This window comes from Gigantopelta aegis, chromosome 8 (genome assembly GCF_016097555.1).
Source record: "Gigantopelta aegis isolate Gae_Host chromosome 8, Gae_host_genome, whole genome shotgun sequence".
NCBI lineage: Eukaryota > Metazoa > Mollusca > Gastropoda > Neomphalida > Peltospiridae > Gigantopelta > Gigantopelta aegis.
Genome location: NC_054706.1, coordinates 5,941,029 through 5,962,404, shown reverse-complemented (window position 1 = coordinate 5,962,404; position 21,376 = coordinate 5,941,029). Strand labels below are relative to the sequence as shown.

Genomic DNA, 21,376 nt, shown 5'->3' with positions numbered 1-21,376 from the left:
GAACAAAGAGTCGATGCCAACACTTACTACAATTGTATAGAACAAAGAGTCGATGCCAACACTTACTACAATTGTATAGAACAAAGAGTCGATGCCAACACTTACTACAATTGTATAAAACAAAGAGTTACAAATTATATATTTTTTCCATTCACAAAACATATTACAAATTAGATAAAAATGTATCATTAATGACAAAATAAAAGTATAATATAATACAATATATTTATTTACAAATGATTATATATAATTTTATATACAAGAATTCAAATTATATCATAAATAAAACAATTCCACCGTACAACAATTATCACGAATATAAACGTAGCACCAGAATTCGCGTATCACAGGTCTGCTTGTCATGTCGACATGTCATGTACAGTATTCGAGTGTGGGTCTTCACATTTCCACACTAAAACGAATAATTTCATTTCAATTATTTTTCTGAAAAAACAACAACCAAACAGTAGATTTCTTCTGTTGCACTTCAAAGTTCGGGGGTAGTGGGGTGCATTCCTAGCAGGCTAGGGGACGGAATTTAGCTCTGTCGGTTGAGTGCTCGCTTGAGGTGCCAGAGTCGCAGGATCGAACCATCTTGGGGTTTTTTTCGTTCTAATATACCAGTGCACCACACTCAAGGCCGTAGGTAGCGTTGGGGGGGGGGGGGGGGGGGGGGGGGGGGGGGACATCCGGAAAAAATATAGAAACTCATAGAAAATTCTCTTCTTAACCGTTTAAGGAATTTTAGACTATTAACTATTCATTTGCTCCCCCCCCCCCCCCCAAACAAAAATTCCTAACTACGGCCCGGCCTTGCAACTGGTCCATGGCCGTGGTGTATGCTGTCCTGTCTGTGGGGAAAGTGCATATACAAGATTCCTTGCTGCTAATGAAAATATTTATCGGGTTTCCTCTGACGACTACGAGTCACAATTAATCAATACTGCTTTAGTGGTGTCGTTATATAACACAATTTAACTTTTCTAGCACCATATGAAACCATGCATCTGGTTTAAAGCACTGGTGTACAGCTAGATATATCTGCGCTTCTTCTACTACAAGAAAGAAAGAAAGAAATGTTTTATTTAACGACGCACTCAACACATTTTATTTACGGTTATATGGCGTCAGACATATGGTCAAGGACCACACAGGTTCTAAGAGGATACCCGCTGTCGCCACTACATGGGCTACTCTTCCGATTAGCAACAAGGGATCTTTTATTTGTGCTTCCCACAGGCAGGATAGCACAAACCATGGCCTTTGTTGAACCAGTTATGGATCACTGGTCGGTGCAAGTGGTTTACACCTACCCATTGAGCCTTGCGGAGCACTCTACTACAAGAAACACACGAGATTGACAGTCAAATAATATCATAGTTAGAAACATCTCAGATAGACATCCAATACCCGATGATTAAGTAATCAATGTGCTCCAGTGGTGTCGTTAAACAACCCAAATTTCTTCTTCTCTTTAATGCAGGATAATTTCAGGCAGTCTTCGAGATGGTTAGTAGATTAATACAATTCAGATACTTTTCGTCTTGAACTTAAATCGTTTTCTATGAAATATAATACCAGTAGGTTTACCTAATTCCTGGTTGACGAGATCTTTATACGCCTGCTGCCAGCTTGTGACACATTTCAACAACGTACACTATTCGTCTGCTATGAGTTTGTGGTGATGTTAGGTGATGACGGGAACAATAACTTGCTATCGACACCCACTATAATCTGCTGTTGTTTTGTGATGACGTCACTGTGATGCCATATGATGATATACATCAACCCGAGGTAATCATTATAGACCTTCATCTATCAGTTTGAGATGAAGTCATCGTCAGATGGTATGAAGACACAACAATAACCTGACGTAATCTATATTGACACTCATCTGCTATCGGTATGCGATGACGTCACTCTGACATTATTTTGTGATGATATCACTGTGACGTCAAATGATGTGGAAGTTATCTGCATCCACTTTCATCTGCAATCGTTTTGTGATGTCGTATGCAAACATACAACAATAACCTGGAGGTAATCTAGAAACACTCATCTGCTATTATTGGATGTCGTCACTGTGACATATCAGTTTGTGATGACGTCGTGGTGACGTCATATGATGTGGATATTATCTACACCCACACTCGTCTTTTATTGTTAAGGGATGACGTCACTGTGACATATCAGTTTGTGATGACGTCATGGTGACGTCATATGATGTGGAGGTTATCTACACCCACACTCGTCTGCTATCATTTCTTCGTGATGACGTACCACGATCTCGTCATACTCAAAGTACAACATACTGAGAGGTTTCAGTTTGATCGGGACACAGCACGGTAGTGGCGCGCTCTTCGGTTTCTTCATCTTCATCAGCGTTTGCAGCATGGCGTGGTTCGTCGGCTTGTACTTCACGTCCAGGGGAGACGGGCATTCCCCATAACAGAACCGAGCGTTGAACCGCTTAGGGTGAATGATCCACTGTCCCCAGCCGATCGTGTTGAAGTCTATCTCATACTCGTACTTCTTGCAGCCATCTTTGTATTTGTTCTTCCGCCATTTGTTACGCCCGCGCACGCGTCGACCTTTCCGCGAAGCTCGTCTACCACGTGACGTGACCGTTTCCGGTTTAGACCGTTCGACCGTGGTGTAACTTTTGTACATGTTCCTCAGGAACTCGCGATCCTGGAGGTAGAAGACGATCAGCGAGTTGGAACTCGACTTGGAGTGTAGCGGGGCGTCCACCCTGTACTTCTTGGGAAGTCGGACGTGGATGGTCACGTTGCCGTGGTAACCGTTAATCCAGGGACTGAGGACTCGGCTGACGTCGAACACGTCATACTCGTCCTGCGTGGTGGCCTTCCCTCTGACGACGATCTTCCTCACGAACGAGTTGCCCTTCCGGACGTTCAGACGCAGTTTGAGTCGTCGATCTTTACTCGGGTCGCTGGGACGACGCACGAATCTCACCTCGGCCATTCTCAACAGCTCGTTGTGGGGTAAATACGGTATCTTGAAAACTACCCCTGGTTTTCTTTGTGAGTGCTCGTCATCTGCAAACAGGGAGAAAATATTTATCAACTTGTTTTTTTTTCACAATTACTGTTATGGTTAAATTATATTTCGGAAAGTCTCTACAATTACCGTACAGATTCAGAGACACGCGGGCATAAGGACAGGGAATATGGTTGTAACCATTCATGAATCACAGTCAATCTGATCAACAAAACACGTTATTGCAATGAAAATCGTATCTCTGCACATGGAAGGGTTTAAAAATGAAAGATTTGACAACGAAGCAGAGATTTCTTGAAATACGAAAGAAAAAAAGACGAAAATTGCTGTTTTCTATTAACTTACTGATCTTTACTCTCCTTTAAAGCGTTTTGTTCTCTACTTTACAAATACTAGCAATAATAATGACGAAGATAACAATTTTAATCATTACGATAATAATGTGGTAATGATGATGATGGTGATAATAATAATGATAATTATGATTATGTTCATGGTAATGATAATGATGATGATGATGATGATGATGATGATGGAGATGGAGATGGAGATGATTTTTTAACAGGTTTGTATTTTTTCACAAGTCATTCAAATTATAATATTTATTTACAAACATTGAGCATTGAGGTTGACAAGCCATTAAATATATAACAATACAGAACGTTCCCAAGAGGTACACATGCACGTTGTATTTGTAAACTGGCACAATTTGCTTAATGTGTCCTCATTGCAACTAAACATCTGTTTGAATTTAAAAACAAATACGTTTTTAGTACGTTCATCTTTCATGCTTAAATTTAACTCGTATTTCACATAAAAGTAAATAGTGAAATAGACGGAACACTTTAATTTACTGGGAATTAATTTTGATATTGATATAGAAAATATCACAGAAGGGAAAACGCAGCAACCAATGTTCAGTTGTTGCTATCTCATGTAGGATGATGATGTAAAGCACACAATAACCTTACAGTCAATGTCTAAAATCTGGCCCGTGCTTATAAACCTTAAAGTTTAGACTTTAATAAAGTCCACACTTTAACGTCGTGGCAGCGCCATTCAAATAGCATTACGTTAAAGTCTAGACTGTAATAAAGTGCACACTTTAACGTCGTGGCGGCGCCATTCAAATAGCATTACGTTAAAGTCTAGACTGTAATAAAGTGCACACTTTAACGTCGTGGCAGCGCCATTCAAATAGCATTACGTTAAAGTCTAGACTGTAATAAAGTGCACACTTTAACGTCATGGCAGCGCCATTCAAATAGCATTACGTTAAAGTCTAGACTTTAATAAAGTGCACACTTTAACGTCATGGCAGCGCCATTCAAATAGCATTACGTTAAAGTCTAGACTGAGTTTTATAAGCACGGGCCCTGGCATTATGTAAACTGACTGAAATGTTCAGGCAATTCGTAAAATGACTACTTCACTCGGGAAAAATTAGAAATTTACTAAATACTTCAGCCCTCTTACACACGGACTTGGAAATCAAGCCATTCAGTTTGACAGGACTGAAAAATAATTTGGGGGAAAATAATAAAAATAATATGTGTATTTCCTTAACTTTATTCACATAGTAAATTGTTTCCATTTACAATAAAAACAAGAATTTTATAAAATTGTTTTGCCTACAACAAAGCTGATTCGGTGTTATTGATAGTTAAAGTTTGTTTTGTTTAACGACACCACTAGAGCACATTGATTTATTAGTCATCGGCTATTGGATGTCAAACATATGGTCATTTTGTCAAACTCGTCAAAGGTTTTCAGTAAGCAGGGATGAAGGATAATTTGTTGTGTTCAAAAACGAATATAACACACTGCACAACAAAAGAAAAGACAATACTAATTTAGTTCAAAATTTTCAGTTTAAATGCCATTAGTTTTTGTGTCTATTAAAATTATTAATGTCTTATGCCCATTTTGATTATTTACTGAATTTATTTCATGAAAAAAAATATATGTATTAAAATATTCACGTATTTGTGTTCGATATACAATCACAATAAAATAGCATTAAAAATGAGAATGACATTTTGAAAACAAAATCAAATTTTTATATCATTATTGTAAATTATAGATCATAAAAATATATTCAGTACGAAAGTATTACAAATATATATGCATACATTTTATATTTCTAACTGTATGTGTTAAATTTATAAATATATACATTATAAACATATTTATTACATATACATACAAATAATATAAAACAATACGCATAACATAAAACTATTCAGAAATAATATTTAATATTTACTTCATGTAATATCGTATTCAGTTATTGTTTTCTGTAAAATAGTTTGTGTATTCCAATACTGTTAACAAAGAAACAAATGATATATTAAGATAAATATTAGGAAACGCTGTAGCAAAATGAAATATATTAATTAGGTTGTTTTTATTTTATGTTGTATTTCTTCAGTTAATTATTCATAGTAATTTTCAACAATACATATAATAAAAAAATTATTAATTATTTCGTACTAATAAAATATATTCAGTGTTTGTAAGAAATAAACAATTAAATAAATAATATTATTTATTAATAATACATAAATAATAATAATAAATTACACACATGTACGTTCAATTTTAATGATACACTGAAAGTTATCATTTGCGTCAAATAGTATGGCTATTATTTCTTTATCTTAAAAGCTTGTTGTCTAATATTATAACTTTAAATTTAATATTTCAAAATAATATTTGTTTATATAACAATTTTAATATCGCAAATATCAAATACTTTTTTTAAATATTTAAAACCCGCGATATCCGAATCGTTAAGTTTACCTTTAGATATAAACCCACCCATGTCGTTTATCAGCTTTACGATGGACATTCTTCTCACAGATATCAGCATATCCCCATTTACACAGAGCAGAAACTTACTCAACAGCTGAATGTAAAAATACGTAGGTAGGGGGTGGAGGTGATGGCTGTATTGACTGGTGGATGATGGTTGCTGCGCTACTCGTTGGCGATTATGCCAGTCTAGGAAGCGAGATTTGTTCTGAAACTCTAGTAAGTCGGGTATACACGGAGGCTCATCTCATTGTTTGGAACGCACGGTGGATCTTGTTTATCTACGCGCATATGAAATGTTGGAAATAGTGAATTAAAGAGCCCTTAATCCGGGCGGATAAAGGGTGTGATATGCAGCTATTGAAGATTCGTCGGGCGTACATGGATGGTATAGATATCGTACAAGAGGTGACATAGTTCAGTCGAGCTAATGGTACGCTGAACCTTTTCACGGCTGATCGTTTTAAATACGAAAATAAATATTTATTTAGTAATATTAATTATTTATATCATAATTCATTTATATAATGTAATAAGATAATATAATTTAATTCAATGTAATGTAATTCAATATATAATATAATATAATATAATATAATATAATATAATATAATATAATAGAATAGTAATATAATATAATTTAATTTAATAATTATTGTATCTTTTTAAAATAGTCAAATTCGAAAAAATATTTATTTATTTGCATTTATTTATTTATTTATCTATTTATTTTATTTTATTATTAAATAGTACACATGTATTATTGTTAGCTATTCTGGTCACATTTTGTTTTCTGAATACTATTTATTCTCTGCTGTGTTAAATTAAATTCAGTTAATGTTCAAACACATTGGGGGGAGGGTAAATAAATGGGGTATTTTCGTGGGCTTTTTTATAATACCTAAAATTATAAAGAGAGAAACATACCTTTTGCAGAAAAACTCCTGATAGTATCTGAAAGTTTAAAATCTGGCTTTTCCCATGTTTGACCTGCCGCCTTGGCCAAAGACTCCGTTTTCTGTATTCCGTTAAACAGTCTAACCATGAACACTGTAGACGCCTTTCTGAAATCCGCGTCCATCTGTCTGTTCTTGAACAGATCGTGAAAGACGACATTTTCGTCCAGAACTTCGTGCCTGGGCGTGGGATAGCTTCTGGAATTTAACCAGAATGACGCAAAGTCAACCTTCTTGGCGAGCGCACCAGTAAAACTTAATACCGCCACGAGGAGCAGGGTTAACCGATGATATATCATGTTTTTACTAACAGCATCCATATCGTGGTACCCGTTTAGATTGTCGAGGGCTATTAAACAGTCTGTGCACCCCTCCGCACGCGCCCAAGTTTTATAGTAACCAATGGGAAGTTGTTGAGACGAATTAAGGGGCTAACAATAGCCGGGTGTTAGCGGGGACGCTAAAACTTCCATCTAGCGGGCCTGCTAATAATCCAGCCTTTTTTAGTAATGAAAAGAAAATCATTGCCTCGATGATGGAGACACCGCGCCTAAGGCGCAGTAAAAACAAAAGGAAATCTCAGATTTTCTCCACCATTGAAAATGTTATCTGTCTGAGTAGGTACTCTACCCTTCCATGACTCTCGAAACAATATTGTCTGTCTGAGATATACTGGAGATTTTCTGTGGGAGGGGCTAAGAGGTTTCAACAAATTAAATTAAAATGTCAACAACAACAAAATCCGTTGCATTTAAAATTATTACCCAATTGAATAAGAAGATATGATTATGTTATAAATTAATATTTGTGTTGTTGTAAAGAATAGTTTGATTTTGACATGTTTGTATATAACAAAAATATGTTAAGAAATTTTATTATTGTTGCTGTTGCTGTTGTACGAACGAAGTTGTTGTGCAGACAATATTTCACCTTCATCTCTTACATTTAACGTATATTTTTTTACTGTTCTTTTATTTTTCATTCTCAATTTTGTTTTTATTTTTGAAATATTTGTGCTGTATGTTACAGATTCACGATATCTTTAAGTAGAAACAACCCTAATCACATAATAGCTTAGCAAATTAAACGAAAGGTAAAAGTGTTAGATAATTGGTAATTAAAACCAATTATATAATTAAATTGTAATAGTTTATTAACGTACAACTTGATAATTCACAAAATTGTAAATAACATTAATTTTATAAAAATATAATATTATTAACTAGATTGTATCGGCCAAATGAAAGGTTTTGACGTAAAGAATATAATATATACATATAAAAAAAATATTATTAGATAAAGTAATACAATAAAGAGAATTGGCGAAAAAAATTAATGTTTCCAAATAGATTTTATTACCGTTGTTATTATTATTATGTTTTGCAACATACGGCAACGAATCAATCACTTTTTGTGTTATATAATGCCCGCTAAACCTACACCATCCTGTGATAAAAAAAAAACCCAAAAGAAACAATTACCATTAAAGCGCAAATACACTGTAGATTATCTTGTATTTATTTTAAAATTACTATTTTAATTATAAATGTATTATACATGACAAAAATATGTTTTGGTTAGCATGGGTAGCGTGCATTTTCAGTATAGACATTTCAATAAAAAATATATATAAAAATTAAGTCAAAATACTCGATATTTTGTTTGACTTAGATATTTAAAATATATAAATCTATTGTGTGTATATTAAATTACTTATGGTTGTTTTTTTCGAAAAAGTGGCTAGGTATTTCCAAATGATTCACTGAAAAGATCGATGAAATAAAATAGTTCTGCCGGAAAGTGGATTATGGGTAATTGTTACTGATCAGTAAGAGATAAGTTGGTGTTGAGGCCGTTAAACTCTGTATGAGTCTGTACTTGGATGCGAACCCAGTACCTACCAGTCTTAAGTCTGACAGCTAAATCACTACCATACCAAAAGCAGGTTAAAATATTTAAAGTGTAGTTGTTTTCAATAAGACGAATATCTGTAAATATTTGGTTATTTTTCTCGAAAGCACCTTAATGAAAGAAGAAGTACATACATAAAGTAGTATACGCATCCCAGTAGGGTTACAGGCATATTAAACGTCCTTGTACACAGCGAACATCATTCATAATAACATCATCTTATTACATTACACTTTATGTATTACGTGGTAGCATAGGGAAAATGTGCAAACATTTACAATCGTAATTTATTCATAAAATGCATAATATTTCAAACATGTTTCTGTGCCATTTTGGAAAAGCGGTTGCTGTCAAAATTACTAAATGTTTGACATACAATAGCTGATGATTCATAAATCAATGTGCTCTAGTGGTGTCATTAAACAAACAAACAAACAAACAACAACAACAACAAACTGTGCCATTTTCTAACACTTAGATTTTGTTTAGTTTCTAAGCCATTATGTGATTGTTTTGTTTTTATACTTAGTACAAGAGGCACATTAATGGAATTCTGAGAAAACTTTACGGGGTCATAGGTTTAAAGTTGTTGTTCATTTATCGCCATTGCATTGTAAAAGAAAAAACACCTTTTTATTCTAAGTGGCAGTTTTTAATACCCAGAACCCTATATTTAGACAAAAACCTATTTTTATATGACAGAAGAAGCTGATATATGCTTGATAATTTTGGCAAAACATGTTTTATTTATCATCAGAAACCTTTTCATTTGTTATGCCATTTTGATTTTATCTAACAGAAATTGTTTGACACGACAAAAAAAAAAAAAAAAAAAAAAACGCCACAAATAACAACCACAAAAATCAGCAACTATATATAGACATAAAAATCACCTTGAAAAGACAATCAAAAGCTAATAACTGTTTTTAATTATTGGGGGGTGGGGGGTGGGGGGGGGGGGGCGTCTTAAATTTGTGTACATGCCGAAGTTGTCAAACAACAACAACAAAAAAACAAAACAAAACAAAACAAACAATCATTTACGGATCACCCCAGCTAACTTTATTCATAAGGCACTAGCAAAATATATAAAAGGCACCTTCAAGCTTTTGGCTTTGTTATTTTAAACTGGCCACAGAATCCCGTTTGTTTGACTCTACTAACTCGCAAATAAATGTTGATGTGTGTATCATATTTGATATACGATAACATATTTACTATATTTAATTAAATTTTAAATATACTTGTGTTTCTGGAGGTAACAATCACGACAGAAACTGTTGAAATCTCTCAAGTCCAACTTTCGTACAAGACGATCACACTCAAGAACATGCCGTTTGAAATTATTACAATGCCTTTCTATGAACGTGTTCTCATTTTTCAGGAGTACGGTAACCAATGGCGGATTCAGTGCAATTTTTAAATGACAAACTGCAATATCATGCATTACATATTATATGCCTTTCTGTTGTATACTGGCGTATTAAAGGCCGTGGTACGTACTGTCCTGTGTGGGAAAGCGCATATAAAAGATCCCTTGCTGCTAATGGAAAACGTAATGGGTTTCCTCTAAGACTATGAATAAAAAACTAACCATGTTTGACATCCAATATCCGATTATAAATCAATTTGCTCTAGTGGTGTCGTTAAACAGAACAAAATGTTTGTAGATGCACTCAGTCGACCAAAATATTTAAAATCCCCCACAAGAAGAAAAAATAATAATATAAAAAAATTAAATTAATTTTTAAAAAGCATAAATATATACATTCTTAAACCAGATTTTTGGGGCACTTTGGAGTTCGAGGGGAAGGATGCACCCCCCTCCAAAAAACACAAAACAAAACAAACAAACAAACAAACAAACAAACAAAAATAATAATAATAATAATAATAATAACAACAAAACACACAAAAAAACACCCTTCGGTGCGCTCAAGCTACGTGAAAGAGTACCGGTGGTATCTGAATAAATTGTAAACAAGACGCACATAGTTTAATCTCATCCCAAAAAACTCTGTCATCATTATGGAAACTGTTTAGTTTACCCATCCTATCTATATTTATTACAAACAGGTACGTTAAATTAAAACGTTAATTTTCTGTTTGAAACATTAAGCTTTCTCTATTGTAATAATAGAGAAACTCCAATGAATTCTATAGAAGTTTCCTTTAGACAGGAAAAAACACAATACAGTCTTATTTGTCTGATATTTCCCCCCGTCTATTTTTATTTCGCAAATTGCTGATCAAGTTCTCACACTCTGCGAGAAATTCAATCTCCGCCATGCATGCTCTCCCAGTTTACTCCGACACTCTTTTCTGTAAGTCCAGGCAAGCACAAACTGCCTTAATCCCGGGGATTATCACACAAAACACTCTGATTTATTACATCCGACTGTTTGATTGGCTTCGCAACTGGATCTGGTTTCGCTAGACCGGTTCCAGCCAATCATCGGCCTCTCCTTTCTGTTGTTCGTCTTTCTGACCCTATCTCTGGGCGCATCACACTCCATCATAGGAAACAAAGATAATGCGACTTGTTGGACGGTGCTAGAGGCTACATTCGCGTCTTCGAGTTGTCTTACATCGAATCATCCGACGATTTAAACAATTACGCTCGCCAGGTAGATAGCTGCAATGGCCAATTCCGCTGTCGGTGTCCACGGGCGAAAACTTGTCCAGAATTAACGTAACCATTCTGCATGAATTCGATTCCCCGCGGGGTGCCAAACTCAAGCCAATTGTTAGCATACCGGGGCTTGAAAACGCGCCTCAAACGTTCATTATTTATAAAACAGTGGGCGGTCGTATTGAGAAGAAAAAAAACCTTCGTAACGATAATTAATGAATACAATATGATTTAGCATCAGAAACACTTGATCGGAGTGGAAGAGGCGTAATGCTTTTTGATGCAATTTGTGATTGAGCGCTTTTCGTCGGGGGTTTACTCATTCGTGTGCAAGGCTTCGGTGAAATGCGATTTTCATAATCTGTCACTTGATCCACCAGCGTAAGGGCAATTGAACCGGCTGATAGCTGGTCGCGGTTACAGGGTCCAGACACGTCAAGTGGATGTTGGGACCTCATGTAATGAGCTCATCCAGAAGCCATCACCACACATTAAACAGCCACAGTACGTTAAGTCACACTTATTATTGTGATTGCAGTAACTTTATCACAGCAACATTGAAAAACCACATCTAAATGTAAGAGTATCATGTTTGTTTTTATGTTTTATGGACTGTCATTCACAGGTATTCGCGAGGTGATGTGTGCTAATGGCGGTAGTGCGTGACGCGACACGACTGGAGTACAATCATCGGGGGGGGGGGGGGGGGGGGGGGGGGGGGGGGGGGGGGGGGGGTTGTTGTTGTTTTTTGTAAAAGAAAGAAGTGTTTTATTTAACGACGCACTCAACACATTTTATTTACGGTTATATGGCGTCAGACATATGGTTAAGGACCACACAGATTTTTTTAGAGGAAACCCGTTGTCGCCACATAGGCTACTCTTTTTACGACAGGCAGCACGGGATCTTTTATTTGCGCATCCCACAGGCAGGATAGCACAAACCATGGCCTTTCTTGAACCAGTTATGGATCACTGGTCGGTGCAAGTGGTTTACACCTACCCATTGAGCCTTGCGGAGCACTCACTCAGGGTTTGGAGTCGGTATCTGGGTTAAAAATTCCATGCCTCGACTGGGATCCGAACCCAGTACCTACCAGCCTGTATACCGATGGCCTGCCACGACGCCACCGAGGCCGGTGTTTTGTTTTGTAATTCTAACACGTAGTCTTCAGAGAAAACCTGTATATATTTTTCCATAAGTTACATGGGGTCTGTTATATGCATTTTCCCCACAAATAGGACAGCACATACCACGGTCTTCATTATATCAGTCGTTGGAACGAGAAAACCAAATGGGTACTCTAAGGTGGTTATTTATTTATTTATTTATTTATTATGTTTAATGAACTGCAACGAAACAACAACAGTATTCAGTAATACTTGATACTTGTTAACGAATACATACAAAATCGTTTCAAAAATCTCTGTAGAATATATGTAGTCCAAAAGACAGTTGTAAAATCATTGCAAATGTACATTGCCTCACGTCATACGGAAGCAAAAGACGACCATGATATAATCAGATGTGAGATTTATAAAAATAAAATAAAAAGACAGAATCATTACGCATTAGTTAAAAATAATGAAAGTACGTATTACAAAGAAGATGTGATTTAGGTCTAAAACAAATTTTAACCGACTGACTCTCTCTCATTCTCTCTCTCTCTCTCTCTCTCTCTCTCTCTCTCTCTCTCTCTCTCTCTCTCTCTCTCTCTCTCTCTCAATGATAAAAAATATGTCTTTGTTTGATTTTAGTATTGAAAAAGTCATACGGTATTTTTAACAAAATTACTTTAACAAATTTAAGTCATCAAACAAATTAAAACACATAACTGACTATATAAATTATTTTAATGCACCCTTTAAAACTAAATATATTGCTATATGCATGTAATTGCAAATAGCACAAGCAATAAATACTGCTGCAATTAAAAAAGCTCCATAAAGTACATAATATCGCACTAGCATTATAAATTCAGTGATTTTATAATCGCATCATGACTTTTTTTAAAAATATCTTTTGGAATTAGTTTCGTACAAAAATACGATTCCAGTTCAATTACAGTTTTTCCGCTTTGATTTCAAACGGTAATCAGTGAGTCTGGATAGATAATCGCTTACACAGTATTCACTCATCTGTACCAAAAACAAATCAGATCCGCGTGCAGACGAATATGGCTGATGATCATGTCGTCTGCTTTTCTAATCTGGGAAACACGTCTGACCGTGCAGGGTGTGAAAGCAGACGGCAACACGCCCGTGGTCATTACGACTGCATGCACGAGGTGTTGGTCGTCTGTGTGGTCACACGTTGCCCGGATCAGACTGCACTTTACTGCTGTATAAACCGCCAGTGAGCCGCAGACGGTGGGCAGACGGTTTTAGGGTGAAGCAGTTGTTAGCGCTTAAATCATGATAATGATTAGCTGGATTTTGGGAATGATTTCACTGACTGTGAAATGACGGTATTAGAAATGCATTTGTTTTCAAACAACCGTGGGAAAATATGGGCACTTACATGTGTCATGCTATGTGACTGCATGTATATAGGTTAAGGTTTAAGCTAGAAAAAAAAGTGTTGACTTTACCAACATTGGCAATACCTATTTTATTATTGCGTGACAGTTGTGCATTTAAATACTTACTAATACATATAAATAAATAAATAAATAAATATTTAATTCCTTTGATATGAGAAATTTATACGACGATGTTTCACCACCAAAGATATTTACAAAATGAAGGCAGATGTTTATCATATACATGTATATACCTACACATATTCTGAATGTATATTATTTGGTGGTATTCATCAAGGCTTCTTTCTTGATCCCAATCTAAATTTATTTTATATTTAAATACACGGCCAACAGTGTATGAAATCAACCAAACGTTTAGGGAAATATATCAGTTGTACAATTCGCACTGTATGTCTTTCTTCAAGCATTTATTTATAAGTGTTTTTGTCTTTCTGAAGTTTATTGTCACTACGTAGTTATTAATGGACACCAATGAATGAATGAATTAATTAATGTTTAACGACACACTAAAACAAAAATGCATCGAATATTGACAGTTAAACAAAGGTAATGTATGAAGTACTGTAATTTATAAATGTGAAAATACAGTATTAAAATGCAACATTTATAATAAAAGAACTTGTAAAGAACTGTCCCAAAATACAAATACCACAGATAAGTAAAATAACAATTTAGAGTATTGGTAAAATTCAGTGTCTCTTAATATTTATATATGAATTGTTCGTAATTTTTAGCGAATTTATCGATGTATAAAAGTTTAAAAAATTTATTGTATAAAATCGTGTAGTGTAGCGAAGCGATTTTACACTAAATTTGTGACTATTATACATCGATAAATTCGCAAAAAAAAGTGACGAATAATTCTTATAATTACAAACAGCACAACTTATTTAGTTAAAACTACACGATTCATATCAGTTTCTAACGTTCTTCCCATGATCTGCTTTACGTAATGACGTCCCGTTTGACGTAATGACGGCATTTTCGTAGGTGTTTAGTTTAAAATCGTACACTACATTCCGCAATTTTATGCAGTTTGTGACATTTGTAAATCGATAAACTCATTAAAAAAAATGACAAACACATTTTATGTAATTACAAAGACAGGAGCTTGTGCAGAGTGTGGGTTACGGCAATCGAACCCTCCACTTGATCAAGCAAATTATCTCTCTTTTTTTCAATACTTTCCAGGAAAGCATGTCTTAACCACTCATAAATTTCGCTATCCACAGTTTAGCCCCTCACCCTCTTCTAAAATGTATGCATAAGCGCCTGGACACACCATATTTAGTTAAAATAGACATAAATCAGCTTATTGCGTCCTTTCCGTGACCTCTTTTACGTAATGACGTCCCAATGGCCTAATGACGTAATTTTCAGAGGTTTATCGAAGGATAACATTCAGTTTTTCTTCGACATCGTCCAATCAGAATTGAGGAAATCGTATAAAAGCGGAAAGTTTGTAATTATATTGAATTTTTTTAATTGTTCGTCATTCTTTGCGAATTTATCTGTGTATAACAGTCACAAATCCAGGGGCCCGCCCCCCCCCCCCCCCCCCCACCTTTTGCAACAGTTATAATTTTATTATATATTAATTTTTCTTTTCTTTTTTTCACGATCCCCTCCAAAACTCCCCCAAAGTTCCATTGGCATTCCACCTATTGTCCGAACCGAATTGTTAACAACTACGAAAAATTACTCTCCTACCTTTAATTGCCGTTAGATTTCCTCCAAAGTTGTCCAGACAGAAATCTTGAAAAAACCACTAGAATGACACAGTTTCCACATACCAGATGATAACTATGTCACCTATATCGACTTCGCTGAGAGCGCATAGGGCAAAAAGCATGTAATTTTGTGCTAGCTGCCATTTTGACTTTTTATGGAATATTCTCCAAGAGGGGTGAAAGGATAGGACTTAATCTAACAACGTCATAACATGTTATGATATAAAAGCAGACGTGATGACGTCATATTATTATTTATTAATTTTTTTAAAATTTTAATGATACCACAAGAGATCATTGATTTCATATTAATTGTGTCACATACTTTGGAGGCTTTCACCCCTCTTGAAGAGTATTCCATAAACAAGCAACATGGCAGACGGCAGAAAACTGCATGTATTTTTCCCTATGCAATCTCAGCAAAGGCGATATCGGCTACATCGTTGCAGTCTCGTGTGTGGAATCTGTATTTTTTTAGTGGGTTTTTTACGATTTGTGTCTGGACAAAGTTTGGAGGAAATCTAACGGCAATTAAAGGTAGGAGAGTCATTTTTTGTAGTTGTTAACAATTCGTTTCGGACAATAAATGGATTTTCTGGATCCGCAACTGAAATTATATAAAATCGGGTAGCGTAGCGAAGCGATTTTATACTAAATTTGTGACTGTTATACATCGATAAATTCGCAAAAAAATGACGAACAATTCTTATAATTACAAACAGCACAACTTATTTAGTTAAAACTAAACATAATGCATAAATCAATTTCTAACGTTCTTCCCATGATCTGCTTTACGTAATGACGTCCCATTTGACGTAATGACGGCATTTTCGTAGGTGTTTAGTTTAAAATCGTACACTACGCTGTGCAATTTTATGCAGTTTGTGACATTTGTAAATCGATAAATTCATTTAAAAAATGACAAAGACATTTTATGTAATTACAAAGACAGGAACGTTTGCAGAGGGTGGGTTACGGCAGTCGAACTCTCCCTTTCATCAAGCAAATTATCTCTTTTTTTAAAATACTTTTCCGGGGAAGCATGTCTTAACCACTCATAAATTTCGCTAGCCACAGTTTAGCCCCTCACCGTCTTCTAAAGTTTGTAATTATATATATATATGAACAAGCCTGTCATGTAGAGAAAAACACACTTTTTAACGATATATATATATATATATATATATATATATATATATATATATATATATATATATATATATATATATAGTGAAACCTCTCAATATATATACACACAAGTTCAAATCAAATAGATTCCATCACATTTTGTCCAGTAAATACATGTATGGTTTTCTAGCTTGATTCTAGTGATTGCACACCACCCACATGAGTTAGTGGACAGCAAGTGAGAAGCCAGTGTTGCGGTCTTACACCTCGTCGTGCAACAGGTAAACGTCATCATGGCATTGTGTTGGGGAAAGTATTAAGATGGTAACCGTGACAGATGATACATTAGTCTGTTACATTTTCTCACTTTGTCTTTGACAAACATGAACGACGACGAAACCGTTGTGCAGAGTTCAATGGGCATTTGTCAAAATAGTCGTTGATTACATGAATCTCTTTCCAGTGTCTCGTCTATATGATAGCAGCCATTCCCGAGGAGATCTTTTAATGGATCGTTACAAAGAGGACTGCCGCTCCCAGACTAGTTTAGTGGAATAATTACTAATGTGAGTATATGTACTCATGAATCACTGTCAAAACAGTGATAATATCAGGTATTCGCGAAATGTGATCATTTCCTGCCCTACCGATGGCACCCGTCATAAGTACTGCCACTACAGCTTACAATTCCGTCACTTCATCTAAAACGTGATGAAAAGGTAGGCACAAGTCGTGGAGCATAGACTGGGCCAGCTAAGCTCCATAGTGTCCACCGGCAGTATTCGATCCTACGAGCAACAACATATGAACGACAGCTCTACACACGGAATTACATTCCGTTCTGTTCTGTTCAGTTAACAAAGCCTGGCTGATTAGACAGATAATCACCAACGCAATTCTCTAGCAAAACAAAATATCAAATCTGCGTGCAGGACAATATGGACGCTTAGATCGTCTGCTGTTTAATCTGGTAAATATGTCTGGCTGTTGATGGCGTGAAAACAGACGTTTAGTGTTCTGTGCAGATTGTAAACTAAAACACTTTATGCTGACAGAGGTCGCTGCTGGTGTTTGTAATAGTATTAGTAGCTTGCGACAGAGGCTATACTGTTGTGTAGACGTCATCGCCCTGCAGACAATTGACAGCGGGTCTCGGGTTTTAGAGTGAAATATTTGATACTTCATGAATTAAACTTATGATCAGTCAGCTGTGGAGGTGACACGGCTGACTGGAATATGATAGATAGGTCTGAGGAATTTCTAGACACTTGTAGTGTCTGATAGGGTGACAACACTGTAAGAAAATAATGTTTGTTTAACATCTCGAACATTTTCAGTTTTTAACTGCAGTAGGGTTATTGTGACACTCAGAGCATCAGAGAGGAAACCTCAAAAACACTCAGAACATAATGGCGATTTACAAACAATTTTGCAGATGCGGTACAGCAAAATGACAATTGCAAAAATAGTATAATACAATAGACTATATTATATATATTATAACATTATATTTTATAGCATAGTTCACATGCAATGTGTCAAACAATATATGTTTTAACAAATCTTTAAATAGAGAGTCAATAGTATTTATAAAAATACAATTTGTTTCAATAATAGACTCTATTTGAGAAGTAAAGAGTTGTGTAACTTTCAGGGTGTTTGGCCTATTGGGGAACGTATTTGCTTATGGTTCAAACACGCTGTCCTGTGTATCTTACTCAGTCACATGTATCTGGTCTATCTGCCAGAGAGAGCGGGGAGCCGTTAATGGTTGTAGCCTTGGTTAGTGAGCGAGAAATCGGTGTAGTGGTCTTACACATCCACAGTGACCCGTTGAAATTCATCTTAGGTGGAATCCGGTACCAGAATGCAAACCCAGAGTCCACCAATCCTAAGACCAGTAGCTTATACACTGTGCCACCAAAAAGGGTAGAAAAATGTTGAATTTTATATTTATCTATTTATTTATTTATTTATTTGTTTCCTTTTGGGGGTGGGGTGGTGGTGGGGGTGGGCAAAGGATGTGTGGGGTTTTTCAACTTAGTTTTCGAGTTATCATGGCAGTCCTCCTACAGTCAGTGCAGGATGGATGCTTAATCCTGTTACGTATCTTCTAGGAGAGTGGCAATCTTCCTAAGGACGAAGAAAATGTGGCTAAACATCCCTTCCACTCGCCTTGTGCGTAGATACAGTTTTAATCGGGGAATACGGTTGTGTCGTTCAGATTAACACTGTATCCTTTAAAAGGTACAAATGCGTTGTCCTGGCTAGATACCTCATCACACTGCGTCTTATTGAGTGTTTTATTAGTGTATTTTTCATATGTAAGAACGGTTTATTTCAAGGAGAGGTTTTGTCTCCGATTCTATTTTCTATGTATGTTAACGATTGTGAAATGCATCTTTTAACTGATAATTGCCCTTATGTTGAGATTCAAATGTTAAATATTTTTCTATTAATGTACGCTGATGACATGGTTCTTTTAGCCGAAACGCCAGAAGGACTTCAGAAACTAATTAATGCTATCTCAAATTATTCCAAAAGATGGGATTTAACTGTAAACATTAATAAAACAAAGATAGTTGTTTTTAGAAACGGAGGCAAAGGAAGGGAAAACGAAAAATGGTCTTATAACGGTAGTTCTTTAGAAGTTGTTAATGAATTTATATATCTTGGCCTATTATTCTTTTATAACGGAAAATTCAGTCACTGCCAAAAAAGACTCGCAGAACAAGGACGCAAAGCTCTATTTTCAATTCGCAATGTATGTAGTAAAAATTACTTTAATATAGAAACCATGTTATCAGTGTTCGATACTTATGTGAATAGTATACTTAGTTATGGGTCTGAAGTAAGGGGTTTCCATTCTGCACAGGACGTCGAAAAGATTCATATACAATTCTGTAAGAAGCTTCTGGGTGTACGGAATGGAACTTGTACTGAATTTGTTTACAGTGAATTAGGTCGATTTCCTTTACAAATAATAAGAAAACTGCGAATCTTCAAGTATTGGATAAAGCTACGTAATACTAGTAATTGTATTTTAAAAGCTGTATATGATGAAATGTATGAGAATGAAGATAATTGGTTATCGAATGTTAGAAGGGAACTTAATATGTTGGGTCTTAACTATATATGGAATCTAACCTATGTTGAGGACCATTATTTTAATGTAATTAAGGAAAGATTATGCGATAGTTTTAAACAACATTGTTTTAGTAAATTAATTACCACGCCTAAGGGCATTCTGTATCGAAATTTGATAAACGAGTTTAAATTACAAATTTACCTTACTAAGCCATTAGAAGGAAAATATTTAAAAGAAATAGCAAAAATGAGATTATGTGCACATAAATTAAATATCGAATCTGGTAGATACAGGAACATTAACAGAAAGGAAAGAGTATGTGCACTTTGCAACAGTAATGAGATAGAAGATGAGTTTCATTTTATATTGCAATGTCCACAATATTACGACCTAAGAAAAAAGTATATAAAAAGTTATTACTATATGCGACCCAGCGTTTTTAAACTTTCACAACTTATAACCACTGGAAATAATAAAGACCTAAACAATCTTGGGAAATACCTAATAACGGCAAATATAATAAGGAATTCTTTAATTAATTAATAGAATAAAAAAATAGTGTAATTTTATAGTAATTTAATGAATAGTGAAATATAATTATTGTTATTTATAAGTATGTATTGATCATATAAATATTTTAATTCGATGTTACTTAATTATCTTATTGATTAATTAAGTAATTGAATGATTAATTATATTATTTATTATTATCCACCATTGTTTGTACATATTGTATATAGATGTATTTATATTTATGTTATTATTAATGCTGATAAGATGTAAATCTTAAGGCAGTAAAGAACTTGAACTTGAAGGTCTACGTATTTACGCGACACTGTAGATGAGACGAAAGCAGTTAACCGTCCCACGCAGCCTGACGATACCCTGCCGGAGAATGGACTTCAAAACAGACCCGATTAAGGGGATTAAGAGGATTATCGTGTTTTGTCCCGCTAACGACCGTACCGCGGGGATCCTACCCATCCCGTGGTAAAAGTTATTTACGTATGAAAAGCTTTGCCCGACTAACGTCCCATTTCCCTGCTGCTAAACAGCATATCAACGAGCCTAGTCAGTGACAGGCACCATGTCCGCGTTTTAGATCCACCCTAATAGACGCGTCTCTTTACCTCAGTGAGCGGAACGTTATACCGAGAACAGTGTATCAAATATCAGTTTTGTTAAAGAGCACAGCTTTCGAAAGCATTTAGAGGAAGACGGTGACACGACATGTATTCTTTGTCACTTGCTTTAAAGGATCAGAGAAAAATATTTGTGTATACATTAATGGAAACATAAATAATGGCTACGTACCAGTGTCACCTTAATGGATGGCTAGCATGTAAAACGAATCGGTACTGGAAACCACATCTGTTACATTACGGTTACACATCACTTTCATTTGCTTTAACTCTAATTAAAACTAATTAAAAAATATTTTTTATAGTAAACAATTTCATATTGTTTTATAAATATTGAAAACATTGCAAAGCCATGCCACATGCGCTACATCGTTGAAAGAAAATGAACTATTTTTCAGGACTACCGGTACGG

General features: G+C 35.3%; 1 protein-coding gene across 1 annotated transcript; it reads right to left on the bottom strand.

Annotated features, from left to right (window-relative positions):
* Window positions 1-1,218: 1,218 nt before the first annotated feature.
* On the bottom strand, window positions 1,219-7,111 carry LOC121378688 (nodal homolog). Its single transcript, XM_041506972.1, has 2 exons — window positions 6,763-7,111; window positions 1,219-3,059 (listed from the first exon to the last, which is right to left on the bottom strand). Exons 1-2 carry the CDS (start codon window positions 7,109-7,111, stop codon window positions 2,233-2,235), a joined length of 1,176 nt encoding a protein of 391 aa, XP_041362906.1. The 3' UTR covers window positions 1,219-2,232.
* Between the last annotated feature and the right edge of the window lie 14,265 nt (window positions 7,112-21,376).

Coding starts and splice junctions, on each gene's coding strand:
- LOC121378688 (XM_041506972.1), bottom strand. CDS start 7,111: ATGGATGCTGTTAGTAAAAACATGATATATCATCGGTTAACCCTGCTC. Junction 3,060..6,762: donor CAGGAGTTTTTCTGCAAAAG/GTATGTTTCTCT, acceptor CCCTGTTTGCAG/ATGACGAGCACTCACAAAGA.